This window comes from Cupressus sempervirens, chromosome 9 (assembly GCF_028749045.1).
Source record: "Cupressus sempervirens isolate cs-2001-9-10 chromosome 9, ASM2874904v1, whole genome shotgun sequence".
NCBI lineage: Eukaryota > Viridiplantae > Streptophyta > Pinopsida > Cupressales > Cupressaceae > Cupressus > Cupressus sempervirens.
Window position 1 is genome coordinate 442,524,074 of NC_143126.1, and position 26,010 is coordinate 442,550,083.

The following is a 26,010-nucleotide window of genomic DNA, read 5'->3' on the forward strand; positions in this document are numbered from 1 at the left end:
CGGGCTAATCAATGAGCTCTGCATGTTTTGCAATATTGACTTGTGGTTAAAACCCTCTTTGCTTCCGTTTTTCAAAAACAATGTAAGTATTGCAATCTCGGATCACGTGACCAAATTTGTGGCAATAGTTGCACCCATTTTGCTTCTACTTAGAATTGTCTTGAGACTAAGTTGATGACAAAGATGGACCTTTATCCTTGTAAACAAATTGGGCTATAAATGCTAATTCGAGGAGGACGAAGGAGCACTACTACCAAAATCTTGTTTACAATGATCCTACCATAGAAGTTTGGCGAATGAATCTAAAAACTTGAGGTAAGCTTCAGTTTTAGTAATATTGAGCATCTTAATAAAGCGCTCATAGAATTGTGGTAGATTTTTCAAAGTAATGACTACCATAGTTAGAAAACTCGCTAAACCCCCCAAAAGTTTAATAGGGAAAAACTCGGCAATTTAAAAAAAAACTCGAGAAATCTCAGGAACCTAAAAAAACACCGAAATTTAATTAAAAATACATTTATTTTGCAAAATTTAATGAGTAGATGCATATAGTAAGTTAATTAAAGAGAATACAAAAGAAACAAGCAAAGTTTAGATATATATAAATGCATAGTGCGTACAAATGCAACAAACAATAAGAAAAAAATGAATTTTTGCCCTTTTAAGCCATCACAGGATGCGGGCCAGGTAAACCATGAGTTTTTTAAAAAAACTCACTGAGTAATTGGCGATTAATCAGTGACTAATTGTGTTGCAGCTAAGTTTTTGGATTCCCGAGTTAAGTGGCGAAAAACTCAACAAGCTGAAAAAATCGGCGATTTTTTAAAACTCGCCAAGTATTTGGCGATTTTTCCATCTATGATGACTACCATATCCTCTTCCTCCATTGTACAGCCTATGGCCTCAAGCTGATCTCTGAAGCCCTTAATCTTTTTCAGATGTCTAATAAGGATATGTACTCATCCATAATGATAGCAAATGGATGATTCTTCAAAAAGAAAGCTCTTATGTCTCATGGAGATCCTTTGATGTAGTCCAATTCTCTACAAATGTCTTGTCGGACAGCACAGAAGGCAACTAATCATCAATAATTAAAAGCTTAATAAGCAAAACAACTTCACGGTTGTGCTCATCAAACTTCTCAAGTAGCATCGACTGTGATAGGACAAGTCTCAATACCAAGAACAATCGCCTCAAGACAACAACACTCAAAGATCGTCATTATTCTCTACTTCCAAGTGTTGTAGTTCTAACGTTGAATAGCGTTGACTAGATTCCAATTGAAGATCGATGAGAGAAGCAAATTGACAGAAGATCTGGAAAAAAAGAAAAGACACCCAAAAGAGAGCTTGAAAACCCAAAAGTAATCTAATGTCACATTTTGAATCCACTGGCTCGAAAATTGAGCCATGGAAGATGATGCACCTAGAACACTGAGACCTACTTAATTGAGCTTACGAAAGACCCACAAAGAATCTACAATTGTTTTTTTAAAACGAAAAAGAATCTAAGAGTTTCAAAAGAAACCCTAGTCATTTTTTAATAAACTTTAAAAAAAATTGCAAGTTGCTATAAAAGAATGGTGGAAATTGAGTCTTTGGTCATAGATTAGAGATAAAAGGTTTTTTGAAACACTAGATAACGTAAAAGCAATAGAGATCTACCATAAAACAAATTGAGAATCACATGGAAACACATTTTTTATAAATTGTGAGTGGAGAAAAAATTAGTTCTAAAAGTCGTGGGTTGACTACTCCAACCATCGCAAACAAAAGGCTTTCAAAATATAAGGTTCCAGGTCAGAAAAACATTTGGGACCAAAAAAATGTGGGCCAAAATGCAGCAAAATGACCATAAATTGAAGAAAACAAGCCTAAAATCAAGCCACAAGTTGCAAGAGAATGACATGGACCCAATAAAAAATTGCAAAAAAATGACCTTGCAAATTTGCTAGTAGAATAATGCAAATGATAGAGAAAATCGTTGTTGAGAAACCCTAGTCAAGTTCCAAAATTCTCCTGCAAAAATTTGCAATGGATTTCAAAAATCTTATGAATCTAACAATTTCATAAAGAAATTGAAGATTTTCAACACCTTTTTCAAAAAAACACTCGGGTAATTTCAATAATGAAATTATTATTTTTTGAAAAAAATGATTCTAGTACCATATTATGGTAAATTTATGTCTGTGTTATTAAACAAAGATCATAAATCATCTATATATACAAGCATACACAAGAATGTTTCTATGACGAACAAAGAGAGAGAAATAGAAACATAAAGGTTCCATATTAAGAGAGAGAGAATGTGGAACATAAAAGAGGAGTGACCATTAGAAATAGAAATAAATCTACAAAAGAGAGGGAAACAAAAATAGAGAGATTTAACTATAATAAATGTAATAGAATTTTATTGAAGTACTTTTCATTATTTACTCCTTTATCTTTGTTCTAAGATCCTCAAGACTACCTTATTTCTTGTGTCAATTTCTAACTATTTTTTCTATGTTTCAATTCGTGTTCAAGTGCAAGGACATTAATTTCAAAAGATTTGGGTCACTTAATGTTTCCCTCTTCTTCTTTTCAACTTTTGTCCTCATATTGTCTTATCTATTGTTTTTGTATTTCACAATCACATTCCACACAAAGGTCAAAAAACATTATTAGGCGTTATGCAAGTAGTTGTGACAAATGATCAAGAAGTGTGTTCACTTCCACACTTACCCTAAGGTTATTACAAAATGACCTCTTTTGAGATTTGCTTCACTTGACTTGTTCTAGTGCTCAAGCAATAAAAAATGTAAAGTAAATAGAGATATACATAATAAAACTAGACAAGACTTAGTAATCAACATATAAATTAGAAAAGTGTAACAAGTGCCTTTCATTCATCAAAGCTCTTCCTGAAAAATTGTGATTAGGAACCTCATGTGCAATGTGATTCCTTGTCCAACTATAAAGAGTATTTAAACTTGCGAATGGTTGCTAAAGGATTCCCATCCAAGCGGCAACTACTTGAAGCTACTCATTCCAACTAGCAAATCTTAACTATTTTCACAGATTGTACAACTTAACAAAAGTAAAATTAAACGTGTTTCTTTAAAAAACTAACTACACCTACTACCATGGTCATCTACAATTGTTTTCTTACAATCACCAACAATGAATAAATCATGCTCTTCCTCAACTAATATCAAAGGGGTGAGAAGATTTCTAAACTTGAACTTCAACCATAATTGAAAATCCTCAGTTAAAAGGATGATAATCCTTACTCTAAATAATCCTACATCGAATTTTCCTTGTCCATTATTACTCGTTCTACAAGGAAAAGGTGTTTCCACTCAACCTATGTGAGGAAGAGACAAATAGGGAGATATGATATTTAAAGATTAAACATGCTTTAACAATCCCTCTCCAAACTTCTAAATTGCATATGCAGTATTGGAAAACCCATTACAAATAATATATGCAATGCATTATAGTGTTTTGAAATTTGTCAATCAATATCTCTATCACAACAACAAATATAGCAAGAGAAAACCCTTAGGTCAAAAGAACCTACCACACTTTGTCTCTTAGAAGTCTTCTCAAAACTCCACAAGAGACAAGGAGACTTTCAATAAAAAATATTTGCTACAAGATAGCTACCCCTTTGTGATTTACAAAATAAGTTGCTCTAATGACAGCTAGAAATGTAAAGATTCAAACCCTAAATCTAGCTTTTGGATTATGAATTAGCACATACAGTGCTTTGGTGGTTGCCCTATTGCTTCAAGAATCAAAGAAAAGCTACAAGTTGTGAACGTTGAGTATTAAACCAGCTAAAAATTCATGAGATCCACAACAAGGGAATCCTAGGGCTTGTGTGATGATATTTCCATCAAGAACTTAATCACCACATTATTGGCAATATGGAAGCTGCATGTGAACCACAATTTTGAGATCAAAGGGTGTTTCTACTTGGGAAAACACCCTTGGGGTAGTCGCAATATTAAATCTTATGGTTAAAAACGCTTTGGGTCATGTGAGGATTTAGGTGGCAATGAATGTTGCAAAACATGAGTATCAAAGTTCTAGCAATGTTGAGTATACCTCCTCACTGTTGTGAGGAACAAGAAACCCAAAATAACCTCATATCACTAGCTCCAAAAAGATAAAATTAAGGATATTGTTGGGAATTGGGGCTCAAAGATACCACAAGATTCAGATCACTTGTCAAGGATTAAGGATAGGGACTGCATCATACCTTGTACACAAAATTAAAAAGTAAGAGATACACTGAAAAGATTGTTTTCATGTGCAAAAAATAAAAACTGCAACAAAGCAAAGGAGCCTTCACAAGCCCATTGATCACTTAGGTAGGATCATGCTGGGGCAAATTCATACTATATCTCACTTTCAACCGACAAATCTTACACTGTGCCAAACAAATTCATCTTAGAACAATAAACAGAGATTTTATTTTGACATTGGACACATGAAGTCTTTACACTATTGAGCATATGCATTTTTCATAAATTTAAAATTGTATTGTTTATCATTTGTATGTACATTCATATGGTTTTTCCTAAAACATAGGACAGTATTTCTCTTAGCTTCTCAAGAGAATAATTCTCTACTGACTGAAATTGCCAGCCTTTCTTGACAAGCATGCATATTCAAATTTCATATCGCTCAAAAGAATACAAGACTATTAATAGCTTTAATATTGTAATATGGTTGATTCCTTTATACAATAAGGAGATAGAAGAAACTTCTGACAAAATTATATTGACAATAAGACAAAAATCACATACCTTTGACAGAAAATCCTTGTCCCGCAGATTTGATGCAGACAGTGATAACTGGAGAAAAAACATAGAAGTGTCAAGATAGATTAAACAATTGACAACGCAAAAAGTAAACTGTTTGTTGCAAGAATCTACAATAAAATAGAACACTTTGTAATGATGAAACAATACCTTGGAAACAAGGAAACATTAGATCCATATAAATAGATAAAATGCTCGGTCATAGAAAATGCACCCATTTTGTTGGGAATGGGCTGCCAATGTAGCCATTACAGATTTTTTCATTAGCCACCTCAAAGCTCACTTTCACTTGAAGGCTAAACAAGTGTCATTTGAAGCTAGCTAATTTTCAGTTTGAATTCAATTAAATGGAAAAAATGAACCATTATTTCCTCAATTAAACAAGAGAGACTCATCACAGTTATCTAGATTTGCAATTGGCCACCTTCAAGCTCGGAAACAATTGAAGCTATACTCAAGTTTCCAGTCAAATAAGGACAGGCCATATTTTCTTCTAACAAAACAAAAAAAGCTTTCATCTCAGTCATCTAGATTTGCAATGGGCCACCTCAAAGCTCACCATTGATTGAGCATTAAACCAAAGCCATATATCACTAACTCTGACAAATCGATGTGATATATCATTTTCTCCCTCTAAGAAAAGCATAAACACAGCTACCTTTCAAAAGTTAGTATGAAGATTGACAAGTTGTTGCTACAAGGATAGTTGATGCCCTGATCAAATATTCTGTTCAACCTCTCCATAGGCATGGACTTAAAAGTTTAAAACGATTAAGAAAAGTAAAAGATTAGGGATTCAGTTCAGAGAGCAGGCATCTTATCATTCTAGAAAATGTTTTTTGTTGCAAGAGAACGAGAAAGTTAAGTTTCCACAACCACTAGAACATGACTATTTGGAACCCTAATATTCTTTAGTGTTGTATGTCCATATTCGTCATGCCAGGAATTCTGCTTACCCTACTGCAAGAATTGACAGACATATGCGGCACTACTTTTATTTTTCTGTTTGTCTGATTTTGTATTCATCTGCTGCTCATGTTTTAAATTTGTAGCTATGTTTTTTGGGCTATATTTTATGACTCGGGTTTTCCTGCTTTGAGCTTCTCAGTTTTTTGTTATGCTATCACTGTTTTAGTGATTTGGTCTTCTTCAGCTCCATGGATTCTTTTCTATCCTGGTACTATTCTGTTGTGACCAAAAAGCTTCATCAACAAAGTTCATTCATTTCTTTCTAATGTTGACGATGTGTATGTGTATCTTTTTTTTTTATCCGTAAGAGGCCAAGGCCAAGATTAATTATTATTATGTGTTGTGATTAATTATTATCATTATTTATTAAGCTCCAGTAGCCTCGCACACAAGACCTCCCCAATAAGAGGCTCACAATTTACAGTTGTGGTGTAGGGTGTTGCTTAATGTGTATGTGCATCTTAGTTATGCTCTACAAACTAGTTTCTTAGTTTTGGTCACACATAGGATCTAATATAAAAAAAAATTAGAGGGCATTTATTTACTAGCTTTGTTTCTCACAATGTGTCTTCATTTTGAAAGGATGCATGTTGCTTTAGCTTCTTATTTTATAGGTGTTTTACAAAACTGACTCCTTTGACCCATGTTGTTGGTTTCTCTTTGGATTTGAATCTCAGTGGTTTGCCAGTCTTCTTCCAAGATACAGTATCACTAAGAAAAAACATACATGTATGTATGCCTGTGGGGGTGTGTGTGTATATGCACAACTGTTACCAGGTTTGCAAGGAACTCTATATGAACCCAGACCAAACTCACCAAGTTCTGATCCCAGTTGAGGTCCCCAATTTCACCATGTCACCCAAGTACATCTCAGACATGCCCAGAACCAATGGACAGGCTCAATGAAACTTGGACTGTCATTACCCCTGTCCGAAACTTTAGTTAAACCCAGCTATAATATGAATATCAATACTCTAATAAAATCCTCTTAGATATAAGACTCCATGACTTTCTGCAGAGAAGACCACAAACATTTTCAAGGATGGTGATATCCTGGAGGCAACAATTCCATCAAAGAAAATTGACTGTGTGAGGTACGGCAATCAGTTAAGGCTCAAACTGATAAAATGAAGAGGAGCGAATTGCAATTTAAATCAATATAATCAGGTGGTGAAGAGATGTGATCTAACAAACATCTAGGGTGCATTTTAAATCAATACACAAATGTTGTTGGGACATCTAAGGTACATCTCAGACACACCTGGGCCAAATGACCAGGCCCAGGGATGCTACCAAGGCAAACCCAGGACAAACCTGAAAATAATAAGAAATTTATTAAACCTGTTTATTTTAATTAACAACACAAAATATTATGTTTTAAAGAAATAGCTAACCCCACAAGTGCATTTTCTAAAGAATTTTGAGCTTGGTTAAGAGTGGTAACAGTCTGAAAAATGGCCGTGTCCTGAAGGAACCTGTGGCATCAAAGATTATAATTGTTTTTGGGTTGGTTTTGAAAAACAAAATTAGCAGATGTTTAGGGCTTCACAAGATGGAAAAGCACTGCTTCTTCTTGATTTACTTCCAAATAAATCCGTAATTGAACTTCCTTTATTTGCTAAGCCAATCTTCCACATTCCATGTAATGCTACTACTATATATATCATTTTAATTTATTAACATATATGACTTGGCAAGTAACAGTCAACATTAATTATTGATAGTTTTCTCAATTTTCTATTCAATTTGGTATATTTATACGATCACCCTCAGCCATTCCGAAACCCTAGGGAAGAATTGGCAAGCTGCCAAATCCAAACCTCAATCAGTAACATAGATAATAATATAAAGGACCATGAAGAACAAGCTCAAACACATATTCCCCTTGCCAAATATGGCTTAAGAGTGATGTGAAAGCGGAATCAGACTTTCACTCAAGCTCTATGAAAAATCAAATTAGTAACAACACCGGGTTTCTAAGATGCTTCAAACTGCGGATTTGGAAATGAATGTAAATTTTCCCCTAGCACTTTTGTTTTTAAAACCAGCATGGTTACTATAGTAGCAGCTTTTTGTCATACCTCGAATGTAAGAAACAGCTACTGCATGTATCAAAAAGTTATTCATGGTACCATATCGGAGCTCCTCTTAGAAATTAAAACCGTACTAGTTTTTTATCAACTCAATTTCGAATTTCCAGCTTCCGTAGCCTATCTCCCCAAACTTCCACCCGCTCAACCTTTTTGTTGTCTAAAAGATTAATTACTAGTGTAGGACAGAGGGTGAATCTGTATGTATCTACTATATAGGGCAATCCTAAGGAAAGGCATAAGATTCAAATCTGGCACCCTTCATTGCATTGAATGTCAGAACTTGCCCAACGCATCTTGAAACTTAATTAAATTGTTAATCAATTTTTTTATTATTTTAAATTAAAAAAAACATGCGTCAAGCTTAGACAAAAACCTACTGAAAAATCTAAACCCAGAAGAGAATCCAACTTCGCAAAACCTCGCAGCTCCTTGAAATTCAATGCGGAAAAATAGTGGGCAGTTTCATCGATCAATCATGCGAGATTCAGATTCTTTGCATAAAAAATTACATATTGGTTTACCTCAAGCAACGAAGAAAGGCCATGGGCGCCCTTCGTTTTCATTAAGAAATCGACTGCTTCATGAGCCATATCACTGGTCTCATTAGCATGAGCTTGAGATAAGTATCTGTTACCATGCCCACCATTTTCCCCCACGCCTTCCTGCCCGCCTGCTACATCTGAAAGACAAGCTCCCATTCTTATTTACCTCCCAAACAAAAAGATTCTAAAATTCTACCGTCCCTATTCGCCCAGGTACTTATAGCGAACAGTTCCGGAGCCAGCGTGGAAAGCAAAGTAGACAATCTGACGTGGACAATGATGGATCCCCAGGCTGGACATGTGGGGCTTTCCTTGAAGCTGCTGAAAACGCGTTGGCTGAATTGGTTTCGTGGGTGAGCCCAATTCGACGCGTTTCTGGACCCACCGATGCTTTTCCAGTGCCCTCACTCCCACGGGAAGTGAAGAGACGGCAGTTTCCTTGCGTTTTGGTTCTTTTTTCAGTTTTCTCTCGACTCCTGACACGATCTGTAATGCGTTTTTTCTTTCTTCTTTCGAATGGATCTGCTGAATATTGTCATTTCCATAAATAGACTTCCTTCCGCTCGCCTCTGTTTGAAAATAAATGTGGGGGCAAAAGCACGAAATTTCATCAAAGCTTTAACAGGTAAACCAAACGGCCGTTGAACATACGTGCATTGAAACGGGCTTTCAGCTCTCCAGCCGTACAATTTTTAAAACAACATATGATGAGATCAGTTGGGATTTCAAATCAATTTATTAGTCTGTTATATTTTCTCATCGCTCTTCCGAAAAAAAATAAGTAGCTGACTTACTCCACTGTTTTTTTTAAATGAAAGATCAAAAAGCTGCATTTTCTATTTTTATATAATTGATTTACATTGAAGCGAGATAGTTACAGCAGCGTTTTTTTATTTATTAAAATAATAATAAAAATCAACGATCAAAAAGCTACATCTTCTATTTCTAATTGATTTACATAAAGCTAGGTAAAGATTTTTTTAGATTTCAGCTTCTTTTTTTTTTTTCATTTTAAAAATAGTATTCCAAGCTATCTTGAATCAAATTTGAGTTTTTTAAATATTTTAAAAATTAAAAAATTAAAAATAATATTTAATTATCTAACATATGAGAAAAATTACGATGCATTTTATTTTATTTTACTATATATTATATATATATTCTTTAAATATTTTTCCATAGTTTATTAATGCATGTCATTCAACTTGAGAAATTATTAGATGATATAAATTGACATATTATATTTTGATTAAATAATATTAATAAATTTACACTTTAAAAATGTATTATAGATAGATACAATATAATATTCTATCTTATAACTTGATTTACAATATCATTACTATAATTATTATTAGCTAATTGTCATTAAATATCAATATGTAATATATGACTATATGTTTATTTTATATATATATATATATTGATTAAATAATATTTTTAACAGATTTACACTTTTTTAAAAAATTACCAATAGATACAATATAATATTCTAACTTATAACTTGATTTACAATATTATTATTAGCTATTTATCATTAAATATCAATATGTAATATATAACTATATATAGGATGTCTTGAGTTTGAATCTACTTAAGATTAATACTTAATAATAATAAGTAATCACAACACATAATAATTATAATGAATCTTGGCTATGGCAGCAATTATCTTGAATATTTTTAAAATAAAAATTTTAGAAAGTTAGAAAATTTAGTATTTTCATATATATTATTAATTTATTATTGCTTTCTAATTTTATTTTATTTTGACATCTAATATTTTTCTTAAAACATGAAATGAAAGATTCAAATAAGACTTATTCAATATTCCTTGGAAGTAGTTACTAGTTCCAGGAATACTAATGCATTCATGTCATGCTAATATTACATTAACACTACCAATTAAATCAAAGAATTTTAAAGATTATATAAAAGTTCAAATGTTTATATTTTTTTTTAATTTTTCATTATTTAATAAATCATATTTTTCATTCATTCTATTGGTCCATACTATTTTTGGTGCGGGAGAAAATTAATTTCCTTCAACAAAAATACAAATATTTTTTAACTTCATCTTGCATTAATTACAACTTTATCTTGTGCTAAGTTGATAAGTTTTTTTTTTTTTTTCAATCATTTTATCTTCCACCTCACACAACATGTCTAATCAATATTAATTCTCAATAGCAATATAATTTCAATATGTTATATATTTGTATTTGAATTTCTAATTTTTTCAAAACTTTGTTTTTTAATAAAAGTAGTTAAATTATTACTATTATTTTACCTTGTAAAAATAAATTAAATAATATTTTTTTTAATTATATTTTATAATAGTGTTTGTAATATGTATAATTGATAAGTGTTACAATTTGTAAATTATATCCTTTATTATTATTAATATTTTATATTTAAACAATTTATCATTTAGCTTAAATATATTTAAAACTTAAATATCTATTTTAATATTAAATTAATAATTATATTTTACATCAAAAAAACATACTAAAAGAATTAACCACAAAAAAGAAATAATTCAATTCTATAAAATATGTAAATTATTATTAAGTTTTTATAAATTATGTATTAAAATTAAATAGTTATATTCTATTTCTTATTTATTACATTATATGTATTCATCAACATGTATTACATGCATTTATTATTTACAAATGTACATATTAAATTATATAGATATTATTTCATAATTAAAAATTACTTAATTTTATGAAAAAATTGGAAATACAAAACATTAAATAATAAACCTTCCCTAATTGTGTAAAATTAAACAATTAATTTTACTTATAAAATATTTTTATATTTCAATACATTTCATTTTTTTTAATACAAATGTGAGTTTTAATATAAAAATTTAATTCTTAGTTTCATTAATTAAAATATAACATATTTTAATTTTTCATTATAACCATGATTTTATTTTGACTATTTGTTTTATTTTATTAAAATAATTATATTTAATTCTCTCTCTCTCTCTCTCTCTCTCTCTCTCTCTCTCTCTCTCACACACACACACACAAAACTTATGTTGGTATCGCTTTATCTTAATATTTTATCTCTCTTCCTCTTCCTCCTATATATTATCTATCATTTTTTCTTCTGCATATATGTTTATGTTGTTATTGTTCTATACTACTATTTATCTCTATCTAATGATTAAAAATAGTGTGACTTCCATTTGATAATCACGATGAGAATAATACATAGTTGGGAACTTTGGCCTCTTATTATTGGGCTTAAATCCCCAAACAAATAATAATATAACACAAGAACTTAACAACAAAATATGAGCCATCCTTTCAGATCACAACTACATTTCTAGGACGAGAATTTAACAACAAAATATGAGCCATCCTATCATATCAGAAGTGCATTTCTAGACAAAAGCTAATGCATTCACAATGTTAATTTAGAACTATTTAACCTTATTCTCACTCATCTACACCTCTACAACCATTATGTGTTAGGCAGGAACTATGACGCTTTGCGTCTCTTGTTTTACATTAAAAAGAATCTCTAAAAATATTGCAAATAATCCTAAATTCAATTATACCTATTTTCCCAAGCTTTAGACCCCTTCTAACTTTTTCTTGAACTTATGTTTGAATCAAGTCTTGCATTTCTTAGTAGGAGGATGACTTGCATTCATCTTCAATCTAGAGAAAAAGTTAAAAAATAGATACCATATGGTTTTTAGGGCTTGCCACTTATGCTCTAAAGTAGGTGTTGGATGTTAATGATAGGGTTCAACAATTAGACCTATTTGGTTCTAAAATAAGAAATTAGGAAGTCTTTGAGGCCATTATGGATAGCATAACGACTTCTCTCAATGTGGATGATAGCTACTAAAAAATGTGTGACAAGATCGGGGCCAAATTCTTTGTTGAATTAGATATGAGTGAGGGATTTGGAAGAAGAAATAGAAACTATGTATACATGGAGTGATTTTAGTTGTTTTATATGTTATGCACAATATATATGTTCCAAACCTCCTTTAAAAATATTTCTAAATGTTTCATTATACTTGGCTACCTCTTTTAAAATATAATGAGATCGTATTTGAATAATAGTTATTATTTATCTATTGACTCAATAAAGATCACATGCCATTATATGAGGGGAGACAAACGATGGCAACTACACCGTCACCTCTAGCTAGGAGACCATGCAAAACAAAGGTATTACCCCTGATTGGGCTAATGCCTGGTATCCAAGTCTTATTCCCAAAATTAACATTTTTTTTTTGGATTATGCTCCAAAACCGTATTTTGATAGTGGACAACCTCACCAAAAGGGCAAATATGATGCCCAACATATGCATTCAGTGTAAAAATCACAGCAAGAGTGTGGATCATATCTTTATCCATTACCACTTCACCAGAGACATCTAGTCTTATTTCTTGTCTTTTTTCAACATGACCTAGTGTTTTCCTAACAACACTACTGATCTCTTTGAACAATGGCACCATGGGTTGTATGGGGATGGGATCATGGGTTTGTGGAAATGGACTTTGCATCATGTCTGTTGGGGAGTGTGGAAAGAGCAGAATAACAATTTTTTTAGGGAGAAAGAAACAAATGCTAAAATTGTCTTCCACAAAAGCCTTAACGCTCTGTTAGAAAACTACTCTACCAATAAAGGTCTTAACCCTCTTCTCAGCACAAAGGATATGGATACCAATAAGAGGAAGGACTACAGATGGACTCTCTTGCTCGAGAGGATTGGCACAAAGCAAATTTTGATGGGGCGGCCAAAGGCAACCCGGGAAAGGCTGGGGTGGGAGGTATCATCAAAAATGCACATGGGAAAGGGATTGTTGTTGTGTCAACACCTCTAGGCATGCAAATTAACCATTATGCGGAGGCGATTGTAACTCATCAAACTATCAAACTGGCTCGAGACATGGGAGTCAAAAATCTTTGGCTGGAAGGCTCAAAGTGTAATGGGCACCCTGGAAATGCCCAACAACTGAACCAATAATTATACCTAATCTGCCTGTAGCCGAAAATGCACTCGATTTGCCTGCTAATGAAGTTGATAGCAATGAATTCCAAAGGCCAAACCCCAAGGAAATGATGTCTAGAATGTCACAAGAGAGGATAGACATCCTCTAATGCCAAGAACAGATTTGTAACTCACACATCCATGTTCTTCTCATATTCCACCGTGTCTAACAATAGCCACAAGCTCTCCTTTTATTCCTACTTCATAGGGTCGACCACTTTACACAAGCAATGTGAGATAAATAAAATAAAATAAAAGGCTAACAGTCACACAACTAGACAATTGCTAAAGTGGGGACATTACACAAAGAATATTATAGATTGTCTTAATTAGACGAATGAGCCTACATGGACGATCATGAATATCATTGAAGACTGCCTTCAACACCTTAAGACTTTTGATAGTACTTATGTGGCACACAAGTATAGGGAAGCCAACCAAGTGGCTGACAGGCTCGCCAACAGGGCAATCAAGAATAATGAAGTGGCAAAGTGGACGAACGGGCATACTTGATTGCCGAAAATCCTTGAGTTGATCGAAAGGGAAAGGCTCCAAGGTAGATTGGGAATCATAAAAGGTACATTATTAAAGTTTGTGAGTTACGGGAAATGTGCACAAATATGATGTGTACGTACGACAACAATTGTACTTTTCACATCAATAATATCCATCATCTCACTTTGAGGATCGATTTTGGGCATAAAGTACACATGGTGAAAAGGAGTTTTGCAAAAACAATTAGTGTTTACGATATTCTAGCTTTGAAGTTTATCAATACCAGAAGAAAAGTTTGTAGAGGAAGAAATCATGGTGGGGGAAAGACAAAGGGAACCTGAGGACGAAGGTCAGAAGTGGCGTAGACGCTCTAAGGTGTGGAGCATTTTGAAAAAAGGCGAAGTTACCACTTTCACCGAACGGCTTCATGGGTTGAAACCCTCTATTACGCGAAGCATGGTAAAGAGTTGGAATGAATGGATTATAAAGATTGATGGAGTGGATTTCACGGTGACAGAGGATGCTATCTTTGCGGTGACTAGCATACCCATCATGGGGAAGAAATTCTATAGAGATAGAAAGATTTCTAGGCAGGCTGTGGTTAAATTCACCAAAGATTTGAAGGAAAAGGGGGCCTTAGTGAAGAAAGGTACCTACTACCTGTCGAGCTCTATTAAGCCATTGTGGAGGTTTGTGATGAGGATTATAATCAAGTACATTTTCCTCGACACAAGATTTGACCACCTCTACACCCACTATTTCGAGCTTCTTAACCATTTCAGGTATGGGGCGAACATCTCTATTCTTTTTTTCCTTTACTCATCTATTAATGAGAATATGAATGACTATAAGGAGAAGCACTTAAGTAATCCAACCTTCCATGAGGGGCTTTTGTTGTTAATCTACGAATTTTTTAAGGCTAGGTCTATGGGAAACAAATTAAGAATAGGAAGAAGGGTAGAGATGAATCGGATGAGTCAGAAGAGGACTATACTCCTTCTAAGACTGAGGACAACCAAGAGATGCACTTGGACACGAAGGAGGATGCTACCCCACAGTTCAATATTGGTAAAAAGAGTATCAAAATGGAGAGAAAAGAGAAAAAAGTGAAAACCAAACCTAAACAGGGCTTTGAGATTTCGTCTAACAGGGACTACAATGAAAGGGCAGAGGGCATGGACACAGAGGGCGACAATGCTGATGGAGAAGAGGAGACCAATCTCAAAGAGGGGAAGGACAAAATGAGGATGGGTGGTAGGAGAAAAATTACTATAAAAATGCCTGCCAATAGAGGGAGGATACGAGGACAAGACTTTTAGGGGTGTGAAAAGAGGGAGAGATTTTGAATCCAATGAGGCAAATCAAGAGGCGGGGAAGGATAGTGATGAGGATGATAAGAAGCAGGGGTGTGGGGAAGAGCACGAGCAGGATTATGAGGAATTCTAATCCAACCATTACAAATGCATGATTTCAAACAAAGACGGGAATGTGGTGTGGAGGAATTTTGATATTGTTTCTGCAAGGATGGGGATCAATAGAGAAATGATTAGAACAATGATCAAGGAGAACAAAGAGGGCGAAATTCAAATGGAGGAGTTGATTGAGCCGGCCCTTGTGATTTTAAGTGATATCACTAAGGAAAACCCTCAGATGGATATGCTTAACAATGCAAAAAACAATGCAGTGGATAGCTATCGAACCACAAAATGGACTTTCCATGCAATTCAAGAGCTCAAATATAAAAGTGAGCAGATTGGAAAGGGATAATTATAGTTTCCAGAACAAGAAAACAAAGGAGGATAAGGACATGGATAACATAGTGGAGGAAGTGAAGAGTAGGGTTCAAACCATGGAGGGCTCTATGCAAAATATTGTTGAGCAAAGCTACAACATCCTCAAAGAGGCTAATGCGAACATAAAGGTGCTCATCAACAAAATTGAAGAAAACATGGGCAGCAAGGAGGATGACTATTCTCCTAACAACGCCAAAGATAGATCTCCTTAGGATGGCTCGAGGAAGAGAACCAGTTCTAGCACAAAGGAGGACATCCAAGAACCTGATAAAGATCTGTCTGATATGAAAGAAGCAGCTGGAAGAATGTCTGAGCTGGAAATTTGAGCTGCAAAAATACTCAGAGAAATTACCTGAGCAGCATTTTTGGCTTTTGGGCCTTCCCTGGTTTTTTGTTCTGCTCCCCTGTTTTTGTTTGGTTTATATCTTGTTTCCTTGTGGGGGGTGTTTTAGTATGTTGCTTTTAGTTGGTCTAATACTTTAAGCACTTTTTCTATGTTTTACTTTTAGAAGTATAAGGGTTTCAGGGCTTCATTAAAACCTATTTTCCTTAATCAAAAACTCAATAAAGATCACATATGTTGCTCTTTGAAATTTTGTATAAAAATGAATAACTCAAACAATATTGCTAACTATGTTACAAATATCCACTAAGGGGTTGTGATTACAACCTTATACTTATTCCTTAACCTTTACTTGGTTACACAAGGAACTATCCATCATAAATCTAGAAGATCACAACTAATTATCTTTTAAAACAAACCCTCCATATTTGGAAATGAAAAAGTGTCCTTCACATAATATATATTTCCATTTTGTATTTTCATGCAACCCTCTATCTGTAATTTTCTTCCTTTACTAAAAGGCACTAGGAGGGAGACCCATTGAGAATACTCGATTGATTTGATAATTCCTCATCTCAAGTTTGGCCAACTCTTGTAGTATCTCAAACTAAGGTGAGGATTAATTGGTTTTTGTTTTTGTTTTTGTCTAAATTGTTTTGCATCAAATTTCAAGCATGTTTCATGCTAAAATGACTTGTATCTACATGTCTTCTAATTCATCATAAGACAAAGAAAATGTATTGTTATATTATCCAAGAAAGGTAATAAGAATATTTACAACTATGAGGTTTAATTTGTTTCCAATGAATATGAGCCTAGGGGCTAATTTGGTGCCTTAATTTACGTCTTCCACTTCCTTTTCATTAACAAATTAAACTCTAGTCTTAAACCCATTTGCATTGTCAAATAATCTTTCCAATATTACCAAACCCTTGGATAATGTATTCATCTTCACTTGAGTTACCCAATGTCTCCAAGACAATGAAACTATCTCATCTACCAAGGACTCATAATGAACAGACTATTTAAAATCAATTATTAAGTGATATATATAATCATCATTGCTAAATGCTTGTCAACTATACATTTCATCTAGAGTAGTAGGCCTAGTTAATATTTTCATCCTTTTTGTTCACAAACACATAGCTTTCATCAAACTTTGCAACTAATACTATAAATGCTTCAACTAGCATATTTCCTTCCCTTAATGTCCATGTCATTCTGAATCCATTAGAAAACTCAACTATTTATAATAATACATTTGTGTACTCTCTAAACCGAGCATTTTTGTGTATACTAACCTTTTACTTGAGATACCACAAATTCTATATCGCAAAGGACTTTCAAGCATTATACATCACAATTTTATGCCATGTTTGTTCCTAGTAAATTCAATTTCATATTTGACTACATTGTTTGTGCATTGAAACCTTAATTTAGATAGGAATTTGAAAACCCAAGCTCATCAAATAAGATAAGGGCAGAAACTACTCCAAAGCCTTCATTGAAACATACCTTATCAAAGTGTATTGCCCCTAATTACTTGTGTTAGTATTTTTTTTGAAAGATCATTGACAAATCCACAACATTCTGCTTTACAACAATAGTCAAAAAAATACTTTAACCCCTTCAATGCATGAAACTTCAATAGTTACTTTGGGAAATTCCTTAGCTATATATCACCTTCTTCTACCCTATTAATTTCATGTAGTTTCTATTAATGAAATTACACCATAGGAGGAATCCATCTGAATGCTACCACCAATATATGCTAACGAATACCTTAATAACATATCCCATTGTAGGATATTTCAGGTTATGTGGTCAATTTGAATTTGACCCCATTAATTATTTCAATGTCAAGAACCTTTCTTGAATTTACTGTAAAAGAAATCTTAGAGGGCCTTGAAATTTTAAGTTTCTGTCCAATTGTGATTTTGAATGACATTATGACTCATTGATCTGGGCATGGAGGACCATCTTCTAGATATTATTGATGGTCATGATACTAAAGAAATAATATCCAAATCATTATCTATGGATATAGGCCTGATTTGAATCTTGAAAGTCGATGAGAATTAAGTAAAATTCCTCATTTTCCCAAAGAAAATGTGTAAAGATATATTGATTCGTACACTATACATTGAGCATCCCACTGTATGGGATAAAATCTTGCTCAACTAATCAATCCATAGTTATGCCTTACTAGCTCAAGCAAGGGGCAAGGCATAAAATGTAATGGTTGGAAGTGTATTCCAAATAGGAGATTGAGCCAATCATCCCCATGTAGACTCTAGTCCTATCATCATCCAATTGTTCCTATCGAACTACCCTGTTGTTCCTCGACTATCCTCCTCCATAATATAGCACTAATAGAAACATATAAACCCATCATGCACTTGTAGACCAACCAACCATTCATCAAAATGGCATATTGAATGTCTCTACTTTAGGTGGATTCCTTACTAAAGTGGTACATAGATAACACTCAAGGTTATCATTTATTTCTAGAACATTGCTTATGGTTGTCAAGTTTTAATTTGACTAATTACTATAAGACAATCTCCAAAATATGAGATGGCCATATGTATGTGTTCTATGATCCTTGTTATTTTAGCTATGCATAGTTGAATCTTAATTTGACCATATGTATGTTTTCTATGATCCTTGTTATTTTAGCTATGCATATTTGAATCTTAATTTGGTCATATGTTGGATAAGTTGTGAATGCAATATACAACAATAATCATTCTTGCATCTTGGATCTATGATAAGATACTCTATCGAATGAGTTGATTCTTTTGGCTAGAATAAACAACATTTACTAGTAATTTGTCACCTATTTTTCATTGTCATTGGACAATTGGCTTTTATCTTTGGAAACCTTATTAGTAGATTAGCCTACAATGTTATCATTGGTTGTAGGAATGAGGAATGAATTTCATGACAAGGAGGAAGATTCAAGCAAGGGCAACTTTTTCCCCATAATCCACCTATAACAAATTCTTGTGTGACTACAAGTTTGGATCAAAATGCCTCCACAAATGTTCCCTATGAATTCACTTTTTCTTTTAAACCCTTCGACCAATTTCATCCAAAAAATTTGCTTCTCAACTTCGAATCATTTTTAAGTATGTTATTGTTACTACCATAAGAGCACTTTTTCTTCATCAATTAGTTTTCCTAGTACATACTCATTCTCTAATGTGTCTTTAACTAAACAAAATAAATACTATGCATGTATTCTGCTTTTATATCTCATCATCAAAGAAAAATTCTTGATTATGAAGATCCTCAATGTGATATAATTTGTTATCCCTCTAACTACTTGTGTGCAAATCTTCATGTTCTACATCTAAGAGTGCCTCCGAGGTGTACTCCATATTATCTCTTGTCTATCTTGGTCATCTTTGTACCCTTCCTCAAATTTCTTTTTTTCAATACACTCTTCATAGAAAATATCTCCTTCCATCATTGTTGAACAAAAACACATTGAGTTAATGTTACGCATGTAGCATGCTTCACACCGTGAAAGCACTTTAATTATGTTTGCATTTTTGTCTATAGGGGGGATTAGGACTTTCTTTCTCAAAAGGCTCTTCTTAACTATCATTTCCACAAGACTACATTTACCTTTACCTTGAATAGGTCTGAAATTTTCATCATTGAGTGTTGCATAGCCTATCAAATAAGTCCATTGCCCTTTCTTGTCTTAGAGGGCCTTGCCTTTTAGGTTTTCACCCCTAATCAATTCATCCAATTGTAGAACTTCACTGCTTTAGGACATGCATAATCTTGTAGCATTTATTTGCAATTATGGGTGGCTTTTAAAACTAACCTCTCTTAGGGTGTTGATAAATTATACACTCTTACATACTTGTTTTTAACTCTATTATTTTTCAATGTTACTATTCATTTGATATGTCTTGCCAAGTATTAATAGGTTCTTATTTCTCAATAGATCCTCACATTATCATTATATGTATCACAATGTGACACCATTCATAGACTCGTTGGGTTGCATATATTGATAGATATTTAGCATGGTCATCATGGGACTAGAAATTAAATGTACATAGATTCATTTGATCCTTGTGTAGTGTTAGTTAACTAATTAATAGTTGATTTGTGATGTATTTTATCACCATATTTCTCACTAAAAACTTTTTTTCTTGAAGGTAGCCCATATGTTAATACTTGTACCTAGGAGATTTGTGTACTGTTATCGTGGCATTTCAATATTGTACAAATAACTTCATTATAACATCTCCATGCTCAATTTTATTATCATTAATTTATTGGTGAAATTCCACAAGTGGTTTATTCTAGATATGTCCCTAACTTTGGAAGGTCTCCTCTAACATCATTTGGAGCAAGGTTTGGATAATAATAAATCTCATCAAAGCCAGGTTGTTTCTAATCTAACTCGGCTTAAAGGTTGCTCTACAAGATTATTTTCTTAGGTCGTTTACAATATCATAGGGATTCTCATTCAATTTCATTAGTTTATAGCATCTCTTATATTTCGATTAGGTCTGAAAATTTCGCTCTCTTGATCATTAACATGGTTTCTATCTATATGGATAACTTGTAAATATCGTACCACGATTTGATGTTGTACTAGTAATGCTCAATATTACCCAAAAGTTGTTTTATTCCCTCATTTACCTCAGGTCATGCATCTACATATACTCATTTCTATTAAATAGAAATGCTCATTATAATCAACATTCTTTACCTACTTTTGGTTAACAATATTTTGGATCAAGAATCCAAGAGCTATTGGTCCAAAATTCAATAAAAGCACCCTAGTTTGAGTGATTCATTTTAGGTGTAAACTCTCTTCCATTTCTTGTGTTTTCATCCCTAATATTGATTCATTGATTAAGTTAAAAATTAGACCATAGTTTATTAGTTCTTCCCAATATTTCATCACTTTAGGTATTGATTTATCTAACTAATATCCTATTTCGTTTTCATACTTTTGCATGTGTGACATCCACTATTTCAAGTCCATTTAAGCAAATAATGAGCAATTTATTTAATTTAATGCTCAATATGTTAGACATTACATTCATTCTAGTGCAAGGGTTAACCTCATGCTAAGGCTATATTTTTTAACTAATCTCTTTTTGTTTTGTTTTTAAACTTCTTTCACTAAGTTACTCTCTAAGAGCTACCACTCCACAAATAGAACAAAAATTGGACAAAAATGAAGAATTGTGTGGATATGCACAATAGGCATAGCTAGCCTCAAATGTCAAACACAACAAATATAATCACAAGCTTAATTATTCATCCCTATTACTAATTATATTTATAAATCACCAAAGGCATTATTATTTCTAAAAACCTTTGCAAAGCTAAATGTTGATTTCATTAATTAATCAATATTTGAGTGAAAATATCACAAATTTGCATAGATGTAATCACACAAGTGTGCAATTGTCATGAGCCCAAATTAAAAGGATATATGAATATTCGAATAACATATTATATAATGATAATAATAATATTAAAGTAAAATATATTTTAATCTATTATATAATAGTGATATATTTGACAATATAAAAATAAAGCAATATATAAGATTATAGCATAATTGTAATGTAAAATATTATATTATAATTATAATATTAATGAGTTAAATAAATTAAATAACAAATAAATATTTTGATTATAATTTATAAACAAATATAATAATTGTTAAATATATCCTATTGTAGGACCAGAAAAATGGGTTAAATGCATAACACACTATGAGAAAATCACAAAACTCAATAATCATGCGTTAGCACCCACTAGTCTACCATGAAAGCCAAACTAAACAAAAGAAAGCAAACATAATCAAAAACTCCTTTTTCGTTTGTAGCTCCCATGTCCTTCTTTCTTCTCCAAATGATTGTAGCTGCAAAGTTGCTTATAGTGCACACAAAATTGAAGCAAAAGCCTATGATAGTGATAATGCCATGAGAATACTTGAAGTGTGATTTTATGTGAGAGAGAGAATGCAAAATGCAAATTAGAGACTCAAGACTTCAACATTCTAGATTCAAGAGACTCAAGGACCCCCCCAAAAATGAGAGGAAGAGTGTCCAATTTATAATTGACATGGAGGATGAGAGCATTGGATTTGTCACCCATAGATATGCATGTGGCAAGAGATTCCTTTGACGCATATGACAGAATATGCCAAATGTAAGATTCTATGACACATGAGAGTCAAATTTGGCTAAATGTGGAAGAGAATCTATGACGCATCATAAGATTCTTCAACCCACTTAAAGCCAAGAATCTATGATGAATAAGCCAAATAGGGACATGCGTAAGAGGTAATAATAATTCCTATGACACATATGACAGAATATGCCAAAAGTAAGATTCTATGACACACGAGAGTCAAATTTGGAAGAGAATCTATGACGCGTCATAAGATTCCTCAACCCACTTAAAGCCAAGAATCTATGATGAATAAGTCGAATAGGGACATACGTAAGAGGTAATAATATTTGATTATGACAAATCTTAGCCAAGTGTCAAAGTAGAATCCATGAGGTGTCACATCCAAGTGTCATGATGACGCAATATTTTATGGAATATTTGAATTAAAAATCTTTTTATTTCACAAAATAAGAATTAGTAGAAAATGGAATTAATGATGGAAAATAGAACTTAGGAAATTGTAAATTTCCATGGTTTGCAGATAATGAATCAATTAATTAATTGAGGATGATAATTAGGAAGAATAATTAGTGAGAATAATGGAATTAAATTATGGGTTATTTAATCCTATAGAGAAAATTAGTAGATGATTGGCTAAATTGATTAAATGAATGCGACCGTATCCTTTGATGAAAATGTGATGACGATGGATATCGAATAAGATGATGAAAAGGTAGACCAAAGCCATGGTCAAATTAATTGATAGATTGAAATTGATAACATGCCAAGGACACATGACATGAATTAATTGATATGTAACATTTAACCGACATTGTAAATGCTACAAGATTGAAATTGATTGATAAGGTTTGATCATAATAACACTGACGAACACTGTCAATATTATTAAAATGGTTGATGATGCCATGATCAGACATTGAAAGCCTCAACAATGTCAAAGATTGAATGACATGAATGATAGTTTGATCTAGCACTGAGAGCCACGACAGTACTAAAGTCAAATTGATAAGATTGATAAGTTGATAGGTTTCCAAGACACTAAAAGCCACAACAATGCCTAGGAGCGGATAAATGTTGATTGATTTGGGATGTTTGATATGTTTCGGGTTTGATTAGGACTGATTTCGAGTGATTCTGAGTGATTTCGAGTTGATTTGGGGTGATTCTGAGTTGATATGAAATTGATGTGAAAGCAGATACAAATGACGAAATATGGTCAATCTGGCCAAAAGATCAAAGTTAGTAGGGACAAATTAGTATGAAGAAGTGATGAAACTGTAGATGCGAACCATTTTTGAGTGTCTACGCCTATATTTTCTAAACTACTAAAATTCAATAACAAATTAAAATTAAAATCTTAAATAATAACATAAAATGATATTATTCATAATAATATTAACTATAAACATTATTAATAATATACATTAATGTCTATATATATTATAGACATTTATATATAAAACAAATAAACTATACGTTAGTCAATATACTAACAAAACACAATATATACGTATATAATTAATGCAACAAGTTACATATTAATAAAACATAAATCGATGAACATTACATAATCTAAACTGCCCTTGATCACGTCTACTCACAGATGAGTCAAGGGTATTTATGGGACATGGAATAATTGAAGAAAAACATTGTATACATCATTCAAAACAAAAGACATGGAACATCGCCAAACAAGGAGTTACAAACTTATAGGTTGGTTTCACGTCAACATAAGTACAAAGGGCATCATTGTCGGGTTGCACGTAGGAACAGGATAGGGAGGAAGTCGTGAAGTATATTGAAACTACAAACATTTAAGTTGCAACAAGTACATCATCTCATTGACATAAAGGAAGAACCAAAGCATATTAATTAAGGAGCTACACGCATCTAGGATAAATTCCACACAAACATTAATGGGGAGAATCATGGAATAAAATAGACAATGAATTGAGGAGTAGACTCGTAACAATAATTAATATAGGTCTGCAATCTCAGGTCTGAATACCTTCATGTGTGTACACGACATAGATAATGAAGAGACCGCACAAAAAAGGGAAGACTGCAACAACATATTCATACAGGTGGCAATTTGTACCAGTACTTAGAGGTATAGGTATGAGCAACTCACTATGTATGGGTATCTTCTCTGCTAAATGATGAAACAAGACCAATCACACTATATCCTTTGCAAAGATGCAACCAGTCACCACAATTCTTGTATCATGTGTGGAGATATTATACATGATACTCGTGGTCAATGCGTAAGGAATTATGAGAATTGATATGAGATCCGTCAGCCACCTATCTTGATCAAATCAACCACGCAAAGGGGTGAAACAAATGAATGGTAGAAACTAATATGTCAAGGAAGAACATATTAGCGTAATACACAGCCAGCTATCTAGAGATCAAACACATCAGCGATGAGTAACAGTCAAATTTGAATCAAATAACAATATCATCAATGACTACAATAAAATTATACAAAGCTAATTGGACAAACATAATTAACAAAGATTACTGATCAACAAACAAATCAATGTAATCCATGCAATAAACACCATTAAGTGGTCATGTTAATTGATTGGCAAGAGACACAAGTATAACTTGTGATTTTTCTTTAGTCAAAGAGCCAAATATAAAAGAGAATTCATTTACATGATCACCTCAATTGTCTGCATCAGAGAAATATGGCAAAAAGAAAATAAATAAATAAAAAGTCGTAAATAAATGATGGACCCCCAAATTCGTAAATAAATGATGGACCCCCAAATTGGGTTCATTACAGCAATAGCAATGAATCTTTCCGTATAAGGTCTTTCTAAAATTGAGTATTTCTAAAATTTTGCAAAGATGGCTATTCACTTCTTCAAACACATAACATTAAGATCACTTTAATCAACATATGAAAGGAAATCATACAAAAATATAGGGAGTTGGAGAACAATTCAATATTTGAGTCAAGGAAGATAGATATCATATGATACAACTGGCTTGTTATCTTTCAAAAAGAGTAGAGCATATATTTGAAATAGATTACAATGACCCATTTTTATTCCATTTGATTAATAAGGTACCAATTTAGCACAATGCACAACATATAAGTATTCATAGTGATTATCATGCTAGTTCGAGCCAAAAGGATGGGAAGGTTGTGGTTTCCATTAGTTCTTCTCAAAACAAAATTTTTGGTTTTAAGAGGTGGGTTCCTGATTAGCAAATTGTTGGTGGTACTTCAATGGTTGGCTTTATTTCTAGGGGGAGATTAATGAAACTAACCCTGCCCAAAAGGGTTTTGTGGCAAGTGGCTCTTGTGTTGAAGGCTTTGCTCCCCTTGGTACTCATGTTGGCCCTATCAATAATGGTGTTGGATCTACCTCTCTAGATGAGTCTATGGTCCCTGTCATGGTTGGCTTCAATAATTTTGTTGATTTGTTGGCTTGGCACTCTGTGGCAACCAAGATCAAAGAGGGATGGATTACGGTCAAAGGAAAGCATTCATAGAAACATCTCTCTCATTCTTCGGACATAGCCCTTAGCTCCCACAAGTTGGGAGCTAAGGAGAAATCATAATTTTGTCATCTTGTTATTTTTTTGGTTGGTTTGATTATTTATATTTTATCCTTTCATTGACAACTAGTTTGTGTTGGCGGGGTTGTGAGTTGTTTGGTTTCCCCTTCTTTGTCTTAATTATGTTTTGTCTATGTTTTGTTTCTCTTTGTGGAGCATATTGGATATCATTGGGTGAGGTTT

The 26,010-nt window shown here is 33.0% G+C and overlaps 1 protein-coding gene across 5 annotated transcripts in view; it reads right to left on the bottom strand.

The window, feature by feature from the left end:
- LOC149539207 (protein BONZAI 1-like) overlaps positions 1-26,010 on the bottom strand; it is a 79,127-nt gene that overhangs the window by 39,248 nt on the left and 13,869 nt on the right. For 3 of the 5 annotated variants that reach the window (XM_089800540.1, XM_089800541.1, XM_089800539.1), the window contains exon 2: positions 4,796-4,843. In XM_089800540.1, the coding sequence (XP_089656666.1) occupies positions 4,796-4,843 (48 nt within the window). Of the gene's footprint in view, positions 1-4,795; positions 4,844-4,960; positions 5,044-8,393; positions 9,230-26,010 lie in introns of those variants that run through there. The other 2 variants (XM_089800538.1, XM_089800542.1) reach the window with 2 other exon arrangements.